This window comes from Camelus dromedarius, unplaced genomic scaffold (genome assembly GCF_036321535.1).
Source record: "Camelus dromedarius isolate mCamDro1 unplaced genomic scaffold, mCamDro1.pat HAP1_SCAFFOLD_161, whole genome shotgun sequence".
Lineage (NCBI taxonomy): Eukaryota > Metazoa > Chordata > Mammalia > Artiodactyla > Camelidae > Camelus > Camelus dromedarius.
The window spans coordinates 244,582-260,106 of NW_026989763.1; the positions used below are offsets into that span (position 1 = coordinate 244,582).

The following is a 15,525-nucleotide window of genomic DNA, read 5'->3' on the forward strand; positions in this document are numbered from 1 at the left end:
GGTCTACTCTAAATAGAAAAGAAGCAGGATGCTACAGAAATGAGAATTCATGACTGTGAGAGTATTATTCCTTTCTTCTTTTTTTTTTTAAATCTTTTTCTCAGTAGGATGGGTTTGAGATTACATTAATATCTGTTTAGTACACACAGTTACAGTAATTGGTTAACAGACTTACAAAAAAGTGTAATCACAAACCAAAATCTTACAAGTGAGTCACAAAAACTAAATACAATACAAAGGAAAATTACCATACCACAAAAGGAAGAAGAAAGGAACCAAGAAGAAATACCAAATCAACTGCAAAAATAAGTTCAAAATAGCAATAAACTCTCATCTATCATTAATTACTGTAAATGTTAATGGTCTAAATGCTCCAGTCAAAAGACAGAATAGCAGACTGGATAATAAAGCAAGAACCTTCAATACACTGCATACAAGAGACACACTTTAGGGAGAAGGACACATATAGATTGAGAGTGAATGGACGGAAAATGATATTCCATGCAAATGGAAATGCCATAAAAGCAGGTGTAGCAGTATTGATTTCAGACAAAATAGACTTTAAAACAAGGGTCATAAAGAAAGATAAATAAAGACATTTTATAATGATTAAAGGATCAATACAAGATGAAGATATTACAATCATTAATATATATGCACCCAACATGAGCACCTAAGTACATTAAACAACTACTAACAGAGATAAAGGGGGAAATTGATGGGAATACAATCATTGTCAGAAATTTTAACACCACATTAACATCACTAGACAGATCTTCCAGACAGGAAATAAATAAGGCAACAGAGAAATTAAATGATACAAGAGAATAATTGGATTTAGTGGATATTTTCAGAGCATTACAATCCCCCATAACAGAATAAATAATCTCTTAAAATGTGTGTGGAACATTTTCTAGGATTGATCATGTACTTAGTCACAAAAGAAGCCTCAACAATTTTAAGAAGATAGAAATTATCTCAAGCATCTTTACTGACCACAATGCCATGGAAACTAGAAATCAACTTCAGAGAAACAAAGGAGAAAGAAAGGAAAGCATTGAGATTAAACAACATGCTATTAGAAAACCAATGGGTCAATGATGTAATCAAAGTTGAAATTAAAGAATACCTTGAGACAAATGAAAATGAAAACACAACCACACAAAACATATGGGACACAGCAAAAGCAGTGCTAAGAGGAAAGTTTAGGGTAATGCAGGCCTTCCTCAAAAAAGAAGAACAATACCAAATAAACAATCTAACCCACCAGCTGAAAGAACTAGAAACAGAAGAGCAAAAACACACAAAAGTCAGCAGAAGAAAGGAAATAATAAAGATCATGGAGGAAATAAATAAAATAAAGATTAAAAAAATAGAAAAAATAATCAATCAAACCAAAAGCTAGTTTTTTGAAAGAATAAATAAAATCGAAAATCCTCTGGCCAAACTCACAAAGAAGAAGAAAGAGAGAGAACAAATTTGCAAAATAAGAAAGGAAAATGGAGAAATTACAACAAATAACATAGAAATACAGAATATCATATGAGAATATCATGACAAACTACATGGAAAAAAATGGATAACCTAGTGGAGATGGACAAGTTTCTGGAAACATACAGTCCACTAAGACTGAATCAAGAAGAAACTATCCACTTCAACAAATGGATCACTAGGAATGAAATTGAATTAACAATAAAAAACCTCCCTACAAATAAAAGTCCAGGACTGGACAGCTTCACCGGGGAGTTCTACCACACATACAAAGAAGAAGTCATACCAGTCCTTCTCAAACTCTTCCAGAAGATTGAAAAGAAGGAATATTCCCAAACTCATTCTATGAAGCCACCATTACCCTGATACCAAAACCGGGCAAAGACACCACCAAAAAAGAGAATTACAGACCAATATCACTGATGAACACAGATGAAAAAAGTCCTTACCAAAATACTAGTAAATAAATTCCAACAGCACATAAAAAAGATAATACATCATGCTCAAGTGGGGTTCATCTCAGGGACACAAGGGTGGTTCAACATATGAAAATCAATCAATGTAATAATTCACATCAACAAGAGAAAGGACAAAAACCACATGATCATCTCAATAGATGCAGAAAACTTTTGATAAAATTCAACACCCATTTATGATAAAAATTCTCACCAAAGTGGGTATTGAGGGAACATATCTCAACATCATAAAAGCTATAGATGACAAACCTACAGCCAGCATAGCACTCAACGATGAAAACCTCAAAAGATTCCCACTAAAATCTGGGACAACTCAAGGATGCCCACTATCACCACTCCTATTCAACATAGTCTTGGAAGTCCTGGCCACAGCAATCAGGCAAGTAACAGAAGTAAAAGGGGTCTAAATTGGAAAAGAAGAGGTAAAAGTGTCACTATATGCAGATGACATGACAATATATATAGAAAACCATAAAAGGTCCACACAAAAACTACTAGAGCTGATCGAAGAATTTAGCAAAGTAGCAGGTTACAAGATTAATGTTCAAAAATCAGTTGCATTTCTTTACACAAATGATGAGTCAACAGAAAAAGAAAGTAAAGAAACAATCCCCTTTAAAATAGCACCCAAAGTAATAAAATATCTAGGAATAAATCTAACCACAGACGTGACAGAATTATACACAGAAAACTATAAACCATTGGTGAAGGAAATTAAAGAAGACTTTAAAAAATGGAAAGGTATCCCAAGCTCTTGGATTGCAAGAATCAATATTGTTAAAATGGTCACACTGCTCAAGGCAATCTACAGATTTAATGCAATCCCTACCAAATTATCCTGGACATATTACATAGAACTAGAACAAATCACAATAAAATTTATATGGAACCATCAAAGACATAGAATTTCCAGGGAATAACTTAAGAAAAAAAGAAAGAGGCTGGAAAAATAACTGTCCCAGACTTGAGACAATTCTATAGAGTTACAGTCGTCAAGACAGCATGGTATTAGTACAAAAACAGACATACAGCCAAATGGAACAGAATAGAGAGCCCAGAAATGAGCCCAAATACTTTTGGTCAACTAATATTCAACAAAGGAGGCAAGAATATACAATGGAATAAAGATAGTCTCTTCAGCAAGATAAACATAAGACAAGATACAATAAACCTCCTAGGAGAAAATACAGGCAAAATATCTGACATACATCTCAGAAATCTTCCCCTAGGGCAGTCTACCCAAGCAATAGAAATAAAAGCAAGAATAAACAAATGGGACCTAATGAAACTTACAAGCTTCTGCACAGCAAAGGACACCTTAAGTAAAACAAAAAGATAACATACAGAATGGGAGAACATTTTTGCAAATGAAACTAACAAAGGCTTGATCTCCAGAATATATAAGCAGCTCATATGACTTACTAAGAAACAACCAAATAACCCAATCCAAACATGGGCAGAAGACCAAAACAAGCAATTCTCCAAGGAAGATATACAAATGATCAATGGGCACATGAAAAAATGCTCAATATCACTAATTATCAGAGAAATGCAAATCAAAAGTACAATGAGGTATCACCTCAAACCAGTCAGAATGGCCATCATTCAAAAATCCACAAATGACATATGCTAGAGAGGCTGTGGACAAAGGGAAACCTCCGACACTTCTGGTGGGAATGCAGTTTGGTGCAGCCACTTTGGAAACAGTATTGAGTTTCCTCAAAAGACTAGGAATAGAATTGCCATATGACACAGGAATCCCACTCCTGTGCATATATCCTGAAGGAACCCTACTTCAGGATGACAGCTGCACCCCAATATACATAGCAGCACTATTTACAATAGCCAAGACATGGAGATAGCCTAAATATCCATCAACGGATGACTGGCTAAAGAAGTGGTATATTTATACAATGGAAAACCACTCGGCTATAAAAACTGACAATATAGGGCCATTTGCAGCAACGTGGATGCTCCTGGAGAATGTCATTCTAAGTTAAGTAAGCACCGTAACAAGGAATAAAGAGAAGTTACCTCTAAGTACAGTTATTTTGATTAAAATATACATACAGAAAGCAAGTCACCCCCACGACTGCTGCCAGGAGGAGCATCTGAATGTAATAGCCCAGCCCAAGCAAAGTAGATTCCGACCTTCTCTCCGTAGAATTTCCTGTAGAAAGACAGAAGGTAGTTTCAGAAGACACACATATTCACTCTGTAGCTTCATCCTCATGTTAATTTCTTTTTTCTTTGTTTTTAAGGTGGGGCATAAATAGGTTTATTTATTTGTTTTTTAAATGGAGGCATTGGGGATTTAACCCAGTACCTCATGCATGCTAGGCATTCACTCTACCACTGAGTTATACCCTCCTTCCATCATACTAATTTCTGATTCTAAATCAAGGGGGCTTTAAGTTTAAACCTCTGACTCAATTCACACTTAAAACATATGCGTTTTCACAGCAGCCCCCAAATTCTACCGTGAAATAAGAAGTATTTTACGTATCATAGAAATACAGATCACTGGTTCACCTGCTGAAGAGAGATAAATGAGAACAGAGCAAAGGAGGGGACGAGGCCGACTCCGGAGCAGATGCAGGGGATCATCACCACTCACTGGACAGTCTGGCACATTCAACAAATCCCACCAAAGATCATTCTTAACAGGCTTGACACAAGTGGACTTCAACTACTGGCTCAGTCATCTGAGTCTGCCTTATCTCGGGAACTTCCCTGGAGCAAATGCATCGTAAACCACAGATAATAAGGAAATGGCTGATAATGATAACAACTGGGAGTGCAATGTCTCTCTGACAAAATATTTATAAAACTCATGTAGGAATGGGAGAGGGCAGGAGGGATGTGGCTGAGTAAGGAACAGCCCTGTATTCTTTGTATCTAGCACGTCGGCTGTTCCTAGGTTTCAAAAACACTTCAATGTTACTCAGTTAAGCTGGAGTAGACGGAACAGGCCAGGGAGGCAAGATTAGAAGAAAGGAGGCAGGGCACGAAGCGGTGCCAGGCTGGTCCTGAAAGGGAGACAGACACAGACAGGCAGACACAGAGGGCTTAGGGATGAGGCGGAAAAATGAGGCAGCGGCTCAGGTGTGTTTGCTGCTGCTGCTACTTCCCTCAGCTGGAGCACTGCTGACGCGGCAGTGCTGGGTAAGACCTGTTACTTTCCTCAGCTCTGAGTTCTCTCGGAAGCTTCCGGCTCAGTCTGGAGCTGAGATGAGCTCCGAGGGCTTAGCCTAGGGGGGACTCAGCTCTGAGAACAGCCTGGAGTCCTGAGAAACTTCACGCAGGAACCCCTAGGGCTGGACCAGCGCTCACAGGGCTGCTGTGAGACCAGCTCCATCGTCAGAGACCTGGGCGTGGACTATTCCATGGGGAAAATGGCTGAGCCCGATGCCAAATCAGATAGGAGGGACAAAGTGTGTTCATTCTCATGTGACTGGTCTTTGTGGCCTGGCTCACAGATGGCAGGCTCAGGATGGTGTCTGGCAGAGAAAACCCTGGCAATGGGTTTGAGATGTTTTGGACTCTTTCTTGTTAAGCTTTTTGTAATACATTCTTATCAACTATCCATCCTGAAAATGCCACATTCAAAACTGAAAGAATGTTAGAAGTTGCTTGCTCCAACTGGCCAATGGTAAACACACCCTGCTACAGTTAGAGAGCTGGTCAGGTAGCCTCTGCCTGCATATTTACAATGACGGAGAGTTCATTACTTCCAAAGGTTACATGTCGGCAAGAATGTCAGAAAGAATTTTTGAACCTTAAACAGATGTCTGCCCCCTAGTCCTTGCTGAAAGGCTAGAAATAATGAGGATCCCTTCAAATGTAGTTTTGTCTGATTGTTATCTCTCTCTGTCAAAAACACCCCAATTCTTAACATCAATTTTTCAAAATTCAGCTTTGATTTCTTTTTATCAAACTTATACCATACATTCATTAAAGAGTCAAACAGTTCTCGAACACCGATTGTAAAAAGGAGCAGTTCCCAACAACCACCCCATTTCCTGGTCAGAAGCAACAATGTTCAGCTCCTACTGCTGACTCTTGGAATAAAAACTCCCTATTTCTGACTAATATCCTTGTAACACAGCCTACTGACTTTTTCAGCTTTATGTATCACCTATTTAACTTTCTATTTTGGAAAATGAATATTAAGCTCTCTTTCAAACCACATCTCCTCTACACATCCAAACCTTCATTCTTCCAACCTTTTGATACAAATACATTATAATTTTGATCAGCTCAGTATCCTTGCTTTACATTATTAGGACTCTGTACAGACTGTTCACAGCTGTAGCAAGTTGTCTGCTAGGCTTACTTTTTTATTCCCTACTTTGTTTTTCCTGGAGTTAATAATTGTCTTGGTGGTTCATAGCTTAGATTTCTCTGCGCTTAACAATTCAACCCCATACCTTCTCCTAATGAATAACTTTCTCAATACTTTCCAATTCATTGTCTACAAATTTCATCTCCTTGAATAAATCTCTTCAGATCTCCTTCAACCTGGATTAACGACATGCTAGTCTTGTCACAGAGCTCAAGGGGCCACTAGTGGGAAGCAACAAGGGAATACATGGACCAGGAGAAGGGAACAGATCAACATAATTTCCTTCACAAAACATACTTAAAATAGTGGGAAAATTGTTTTCTTTACAAACACAAACACACACACCAACCCCAAAATCCCATAAAGAATGATTAAATAGCCATCAAACCCATTGCCCTGCCATCAAATTCTGTATAACATAAAACAAAAATAACAGAAGGAATATATCATATAAATATGAATCTCAAGGGGGATGGGGTACACTCAGTGGCAGAGTGTGTGCTCAGCAAGCATAAGGTGCTAGATTCAATCTTCAGTACCTCTATTAGAAAAAAAACATTAGAAACAATAGAAAAATGTATCAACTTTAAATATTTACAAATATATAAACTTCCTCTTTTAAAACTGTTCTACAGGATAATCCGGGTTAATGAGAAAGTGCCTCTTCATGACTGTGATCCTGCTGATAATTGTGGGAGGAAATTAGAGTATGACCACATGAAATAAAATCCCTTATGAAATAATGATCCCGGGTGACAATCATTATTGGCTGCTGTCATCACAAAAAAGAGAGTCAACTGGACATTATGTACCTTATGACAGGAGTACAAAACTTCATATAACAAATATTCTTGCACAAATTTGAACCTCGTTCAGATCAAGCTTTTAGGGGAGGATCAAATCACTTAGCTAAAGCCAATACATAGGATGGAGAAATAAGTCTAACCACAGGGGAGAATGAAATCAACCAAACAGGAAATAGAGAAATCCCTCAGCAATTTCAAGGAAAATGAGAAACAGGAAAATTATAGATTAGAACCCAATTGAGAGATATGCTAGCTGCAATGTGTGAACTTAGTCTGGATCCTGATTTCAACCCCAAAACTGCTTAAAAGTGTATTTTTGTGACAATCAGGGAATTATTTTGTAACCCTAAAAAAAATGAATATTCCAATTGTATTTGAAAGAGACCTTGTCATTTCACTAATGAAAGGTTAAGCTACGTAGGATTGCCTTCAAAATGATCCCGAAGTGGGGGAGGGGAAGAGGTGGAGATGAAAGTTGCAACAACAGTGACTCTGAGTTGATAATTCTGGAGATGGGTGACTGATACAGACAGGCTGGCTGTGCTGTTCTCTCTACTTCTGTACGTGTTTGAATCTTTCCATAAAATGTGAAACAAACAAAAAGACTTCAGTGATTTAAAACCCTCACTTGGAAGGTTAAGAGGTTTGCCCAAGTAGGTGGGCATCTGAATGGGGCACTGAGATTAGGAAGATCAGGCACCTGGCTCCAGGCCGACCTGGGGCTACCTTGACCCTTCTCTTCTCCTCACCATCCACAGCCAGCCCATAACTGCATCCTGTCAGCTCCACTCCCCAAACGCATTCTCCCTGGCTCCCACCATCTCTCATCTGGCCCACTCCAAGAGCCTCCGACCAGGCCTCCCTGCTTCCTGGGTCCCTGCAATTCATTCTCCACATTATCTTTGCAAATTGTGAGAGAAAATTACCTTAGTGCTTAAACTATCATGACTGCTTCTCACTGCACTTAGAGTCTACACTACTTTCCGTGCTCCTGATGCCCTTCTAAAACTCGCGTCTCATCACTCTCACCAGCGTTGGCTCCAGTATCTCCTCAAACCTGCTGAGCACATTTGTGCCTCGGGGCAATGGACAAGCTGCCTCTATTCCTGGGGTGACTTATCCCAGATCCTCAAAGACCAGCCTCCTTATCACCATCTCAGCTCACATGTAACCTTCTCAAAGATAGCTTTCTTGACTCCATTTCCCCCAAGTCTCCCATCTCAACACTGTATTATTTCCTTCATTTCAATCTGAAATTGTTTCCTTATTAGCCCGATTATTTTTGTTTGCTCAGTTGTCCTTGGCCTCCCTCCTCCCAGCAGCCTTGCACAAACAGCATAAGCTCCCGGGGAGCAGCCGGCGCTGATGCTCTGAGAATACACATGCTGAGCGCGACATTACAGTCACGTGGTGTAGTGAAACGGTGTCGAACAGCAGATAGAGCTAAGCAGTGAGAATACTTCTCTTATTTTATAATTTAAGTGAAACCTAACATTTACTCCTGTTTAATGAAGAATTTGGTAGGTCTTTGTTCCCAGTTCCTGGACGGCAACCCCTAAAGCCTTGAAATTTCCCAAGATAGGAGTGTCTTTACTATTCATGGTGGACCCTTGGATGGCTTGTGTTCATGAGATAACTCAGGATGGGGACTGGCCAGCCAGAGACACCAACCATGTGATTAGAGGAGTGGGGCTTTGAGCTTTGTGACAAGTGACTGACCATCAGGAGAGGTAGGGGCTCAAATGTTAGGGCTTTGACTTACAGTTAGTGTTTGGGGTAGCCATGTCAGTAGTGACCCAATAAATCATGTCTTTGTAATAAAGTCTCCAGTAAAAACTTGGGGCAACAAAGCTCAGAGCTCCTGTGAGCTTCCTGGTTGGTAACACTCTTGGAGGACTGTCACACTCAGAAGCCATGAGGGCAACCCTGAGCCCTTCCCACTGGAGTGCTCTCCACAACAGCTCACCTGATGAGATCTAAGGGCTGCTTCTTGTCTATGCTTCGAGGAGGAGCACATTCCCTGTACAGAAGGCCCTGTTCGCTGGGGCAGCTGAGGTCCTCTGATGGAGGCTGAAGTTGCACTGGGAAGCAGAAGCAAACAGGTGAGCGTCACTGTCACCACGTGTTCACATGTTCTGCTAATAAAATGTGGTGCTAACACTTTGTGGTCATTTGTAAATAAGGGGCCCTCCTTTGCCAGAAGGGATGGAGGTACCATATAATTTTTCATAATTCTCACCGAGGATTAATACTAACCCCTTGAGGGTCATTTGCAAACGTGGCTGGAAAGGAACACTTGGATGTTACAGTCCTGGGACCACCGTGGGTACCTGGTGAGGGCCTTGCAGATGCTTAATGTCCTACAACCGGGCCAGTCTTCCACAAAAAAAACTACGCCACCCAAGTGCCCAAACTGCTTCAGTGGAGGCAGCAGCCCCCTCCTTGGACACCCAGAGGAACCTGGACTCTGGCTGTTTAGGGGCAGGGTCAATTCTAAAACCCAGGCTTTTTTGTCCCCACAATTCAGTAGTTATTCGGTGACAGCACATGGAATATAAACAATAAAGAAACTTGACATGATGTTATATATTTAGCTTACTCAAGAAACAAAATTTAAATCCAGTCATTCTCCTTCCCACCTGACCTACTTTCCTTTCTCCTGTACTAGAACCAGATTATTACCCACCCAGCCTTAGCATGGGTCCTGACTCCACTTACCTCCCTCCCAAACACCACATGAGATGATTCCTCAGCCTGGATGTGGAACCAGCAATTACAACAGGCTTTAGTGGAAAAGAAATGGTTGTGTGCAGATGCCAACTAAACACTGTAGAATCCTGGTGTCCCACATTAGTAATCATGACAGCTGTTTGCAAGTGTCCCCAAAGTTCATTTCAGACTCTCACTGCTAATTTTGCTGGGATATAAATATAAAACATGTGGACTGCTGGGCTGGACTGCTATGCTGAGTCTCTGATCCAGGAAGCTCAGTGTCTGCTCCCTGCAACCAGCTCCCTGTTCTGTTCATGCATGTGCATCAAGCAGCTGTTTAGTGTCCATTTTAGTATCTTAGACAGTGCATTTCAGTATGGTCTTCATCCACAAATACGTGTACCACACAGTAGTAATGATCAATCTCAGTCTTTGCTTTCTTTTGTCTTAGAGAGTCAGATAAACGGATAGCAAGGTAACAAAGTCATAGAGCGCTATAATATAGTATTTCCTTTATTTCAATGACAGGATTTATTTAAAGAGCTTAGATATAACATCTTTGCATTTATGGCATCATTTAGCGTCTGAAGCTCTTACATTTTACAAACTTCATTTCATGCGAGATGTTGTCAGTTAGAGAAGTGCTTCTGAATTTGAGGGGTTGCTGTCATCTCAGATGGAGTCCCTAAAAAATGTCAAAACTCTGCAGTATTGTCATCATGACAAGAACTCAGACAGATGAAATTTGGAAAGCCCTGTGATTTACTAGTGCACAGACAGAAAATGGTATTTCAGAGGGAAAAAGCCTGAATTACAGAAAATGATAAATGAAATGGTCTAACATGCATTTCCCTTACAAAGAACTAATACTTCTTTGGTTGATAATAACATCTGTCAGTAATTATGAAAAGAGCTGGCAAATGCATAGTACTTACTATTAGCCAGGGCTGTTCTAAAATTCAAACAGATTCATTAATCCCCATAGCATCTCTACGAGGTGGGTACTATTATTATCCCCATTTTATTGATGAGGAACTTGATAAACACAGAGGCTAAATGACTTTTACAAGGTAGACAGTGAGAAACCAGCACAAGTGTTCCAGCCTGAGTCTATGCTCTTGGCCACTTCTACCTTTTTTTTTTTTTTTTGGTGGCAGGGAGATAATAAGGTAATTCTGGTGGGGGGTGGGGAGGTAATTAGGGTTATTTGTCTATTTTAGAGGAGGTGTTGGGGGCTGAACCCAGGACTTTATGCGTGCTAAGCATGCGCCCCATCACTTGAGCTGTACCCTCACCTCTCGAGTCTATGCTCTTAGCTGCTAATCCACACTGCCCCACATGGTAACTCTGGGGGAACTACAGTTCATTCATTCACCCACTTGTTAAACTCAGCCTTCCTGGTGCCTGGGATTCAGCAGTGAACAAGACAACATGGTTCCTGCCCTAAATGGGCTTGTCGACTCCTGACATATTATCTTCATTTTACCCAGGAAGTAACAAGGTCAAGAAGACTCACCTTTTCCTGTTAACACCGGAGGATACATGAAGTGCTTTATTTCATTTCTGCCATTTGACTTACACCATGGGAAGGGAAAGCTGCCTTGCAGATCCCGGAGCTCACAAGCCAGTTAATCCTGAATTTTTTTTTAAAACTGTCCCTTACTTGATACTTGATCTGAGAAAGGATGAAGTAAACCTAAATAGATTCTAAGAAAGCGTGTGGTTTATACAGGGTAAATAACCAGCCACTGTTTACTATCCTAACAGGAATCTGTAGGCATATTTCTTTTCTTTCTCTTTTTTCATTTTTATGGGCAGCTTTTAAAAACCAAACCAAACCAACAAAACCAAATCACTTATAATTCAACAGCAGGTTCTAAATCACCCCCAAGACAGCAGCTAAACTCGGTTTAGACTTACAGTGAGGCTCCTGGTGGTTGGATTGATGAATGTATCTCTATCCTGAATATAAAAGTCGTTCACGCAGCTCTTCTCAAATAGGGCAATGAAAAACTCTTGTTCCGGTTGTTGATACTTTCATCCACTTGGAGGACTTTCATAAAACAGCTGAAGGTATCAAAGGCTGAGGACACGGTTTTCAGATGATTGGGATTCAGAGGCAATTTTATGTACAGTATCTCAGCGTATGTACAGAGCACCTCCCACAGGGTGTGTACATTTGCAAATACAAGCTTGTCATCCAAAACCTATATTGGGAGAATGAAAACACAAACCAGGAAACTATTTTCACATTTTTAGTACACAGATTTTTCTTACATTGCTGGTAGTTAAAGCACTTGTGCAAACACACACAGATATGACACTGGTAAAAGTGAAGATATAATGAAAATAGATTTGCAAACCATCATACATTTTTGCCTTAAAGTTAATTTATTTGTTGAAATTACTGAAAAGTTATTTAAAATCCTTACAATTCATTCATAAAATAACCAATGTTTTAGATGAAGAAAAGTAAACTTGTTAACTTTTAGTCCAAATTAGTAACTAAAAATAGAAACACGAAAAAATTCTTTGCAGGGGCATTGTAATGACAATTTTTTAAATTTCTTAAACCTAGGACTATTTACATATCTGTTCAATATAATGTTAAACAGCCATTAAAAGGGATTTAAAAGAATTATATTTATTAATATGGAATATATAATAAAAGGAAAAAGAAAAAAATGTGAAATAATAATTTTCATTTTTGGAAGGGAAAAATATCTACATTTGAACAAAAAAATGTTTAGAAGGATTTTAAGATTCTTTATGTATAACTAAGGTACAGATGATTTTTAATTCCACTGTTTTTAATTCCATTGGATTTTAATTCCAATGTTCTTTCATTTTCAATTTTGGGGGAAATTTTTATAATAAAAAAACTTTAAAATTGTTCTTGCATAAATACATTAATAGATATATTTATGACTACATTCTCTGGCTATTAAAAAAGATCTCCTAGCTTTGGATCTGAAACATACATTCCATAATGCAGATTCTGACTGACTCGCCTCCCAGTCCAGAGCAAAGGCACGGCTAGGGTGACATGTTTCAAATATCATTCCAGGGAACATGCAGGCTCCCAGCCAACGGCTGCAAAGGGACTGACACTGATCTGCTTGCTCCCAGCTGCAGACCATCACAGATGAGTTTAGATTCATAGGCTCAAGTTTTCTCTGTCAAAAGAAATCAGAAAATGTTAGACTTTTACTTTCACCACGGGAACAAGAAGTTGTTTGATTTTCTTTTATTAAAAAAAAAACAACAAACCAATTTGAACCTGAAGAAAAGACATTTGCTCAAAATACCACAGTAGCAATGAAGGTGCTCTGGCTGGCAGGGACTTGTTGGATTCCTGTGAGTGCTGGACTCCTCACATGGAATTCCCTTGGCACTCCAGAAGGCCTGTGGTTGTCCCCATGGGTTTGTGGCCATATGTGGTGCACAAAAGTCTCTGGCTTTGCCACAATTTCAAAGCCTTTTTTGGCTTATGAAAGGCTTTGCACTCAAATGGAGTTTTCTTGAGTCCACTCACTGATGTCATTCACAAGAGTTATAGTCCAGATCTGATATTCTAGACTCTTAAAATCTTGCAGACATTCAAATGTTTCAGGTTTGGATGTGTATTCACCTCTGCAGGCCTGGACCAAATTCCATAAAGCCACCCGGACAAGTTCAGCAAAATGCAAAGACATTTTTCCTTCTGCAAGACTGAAATGTCTGTGAAGCTATAAAAACTTCTGCATCTACAAAAATAGGGAACCAACTCATCAATAACATATCTATCCATAATGCATGGACATTTGAAAAAATACTGTATTTACTCCTATTAAATTCTATCTGGCTTTTGCCAAATTGTGTCCTAAACTGTAAGGAAAGTATATAAATGTAGAGAATTTTTGACCTTTTAAGAGAAAAAGGAACCCTCCTACTCGGTTGGTGGGAATGTAAATGTTGCAGCCACCATGGAGGACAGTATAGAGTTTCCTTAAAAAACTGAAAATATACTTCCGTGTGATCCAGCAATCCCATTCATGGGTATATGTCTGGAGAAAAATATAATTCAAAAAGACACATGCACCCCAGTGTTCACAGCAGCACTATTTACAATAGCCAACACACTGAAACAACCCAAATGTTCACTGGCAGATGACTGGATAAAGAAGTTGTGGTATATTATATATATATGTATATTTACATATATACACGCATATACACACACATATATACACATGAACACACACACACAATGGAATACTGCTCAGCCATTAAAAAATTAAATAATGTCTTTTGCAATAACATGGATGGACCTACAGGGTATTATGCTAAGTGAAATATGTCAGAGAAAGAAAAACAAATATTCTATTTATTAACTTATATGTATATCTAAAAAATAAAACAAATTAATTACTATAATAAAACAGAAATAGACTCACAGGTACACAGAACAGACTGGTGGTTACCAATGGGGAGAAGGAGGAGAGGGAGGCAGGAAGGGGGTAAGGGATTGAGAGGTAAAAAGTACTATGTATAAAATGGATAGGTTATAGGGCTGTATCATACAGCACAGGGAAATATAGCCATTATTTTATGGTGACATTAAATGGAATATAATATATAAAGATGTTGAGCCTCTGTGTTGTACACCTGAAAATAATATGATGGAAATCAACTACTCAATTATAAAATACTCAATCAAAGTTTTTTTCATATTATTTGCAATAAGTTAGAAGCCAGCACTGTCAATAGAAACATAGTGCAAGTCACAATTTTCCAGTAATCCCATTTAGACAATAAAAAGGAACAAGTGTACTTAATTCCAGGAATAATTATATTTATCCCAAAATATCCAATATACTATCATTTCAAAAGTGATTAACACTTTGAAAACTTTTAATAAATATTTTACATTATTATTGTTGTACGAAGTCTTGAAAATCTATTATGTATTTTCCACTTATAGAACATCTCATTTCACAATAGTCACATGTGGCTGGTGGCTACCATACTAGACAGAGCAGATTACACCATTCACACTTCTGATAAATTACCTGCTCTTATTTATTTAAAAAACTTCCAGAAAAGGCTTTAGATATTCCCTATATCTAACAAAGCAACCTTGACGGGTGAGGAATATCTTCATTATAAAGTGAAAAATAAAGGTAAGAGAGCCATGGTTACATGTAAGTTAATGTAACAATTCCTTCTTAATTCATTCAGGACTTTACAATCTTTCTTCATATTCCAAGGATTCACTGTCACTGTGCAATGTTTTTCACTATAATCATCTTTGGAATTGAGAGGCTTCTGATGACCCTGCTTTGTGCATCTGTACATAAAAGAAAATAACAAAACAGAGAAAAAGACCTTATTAAAGATAATTTAGGGGGGTATAGCTCAAGTGAAAGATCATATTCTTAGCATGCACAAGGGCCTGGGTTCAATCCCCAGAACTTCTTATAAAAATAAAATAAATAAAAACATAATTACCACCCCCTGCAAAAAATTAATTAATTACTTTAATTAAAATTTAAAAAAAGATAACTTAGAGAAGCCTTATCAGGCTACAAGAGCTACAATGAATGCCCCTCCCCCATTAATTTAGAAGAAGTTTCACAATATTTCCCAACATAAAGGCTAAAATATAATTCGGAACACTTCCTGATGGTCAGCATCATTTTAATAAAAATGTAGA

The 15,525-nt window shown here is 38.5% G+C and overlaps 1 protein-coding gene across 1 annotated transcript in view; it reads right to left on the minus strand.

Annotated features, from left to right (window-relative positions):
- The window catches only part of LOC135320592 (anoctamin-6-like), a 52,642-nt gene extending 37,344 nt beyond the window's left edge, over positions 1 to 15,298 (minus strand). Inside the window, exons 1-6 of the mRNA XM_064483757.1 lie at positions 14,882 to 15,298; positions 12,812 to 13,006; positions 11,751 to 12,037; positions 10,428 to 10,515; positions 9,085 to 9,199; positions 4,038 to 4,137 (exon numbers count right to left, since the gene is read on the minus strand). Of these exons, the coding sequence (XP_064339827.1) occupies positions 4,038 to 4,137; positions 9,085 to 9,199; positions 10,428 to 10,443 (231 nt within the window). The 5' untranslated portion in view covers positions 10,444 to 10,515; positions 11,751 to 12,037; positions 12,812 to 13,006; positions 14,882 to 15,298. The remainder of the gene's footprint in view (positions 1 to 4,037; positions 4,138 to 9,084; positions 9,200 to 10,427; positions 10,516 to 11,750; positions 12,038 to 12,811; positions 13,007 to 14,881) is intronic.
- Between the last annotated feature and the right edge of the window lie 227 nt (positions 15,299 to 15,525).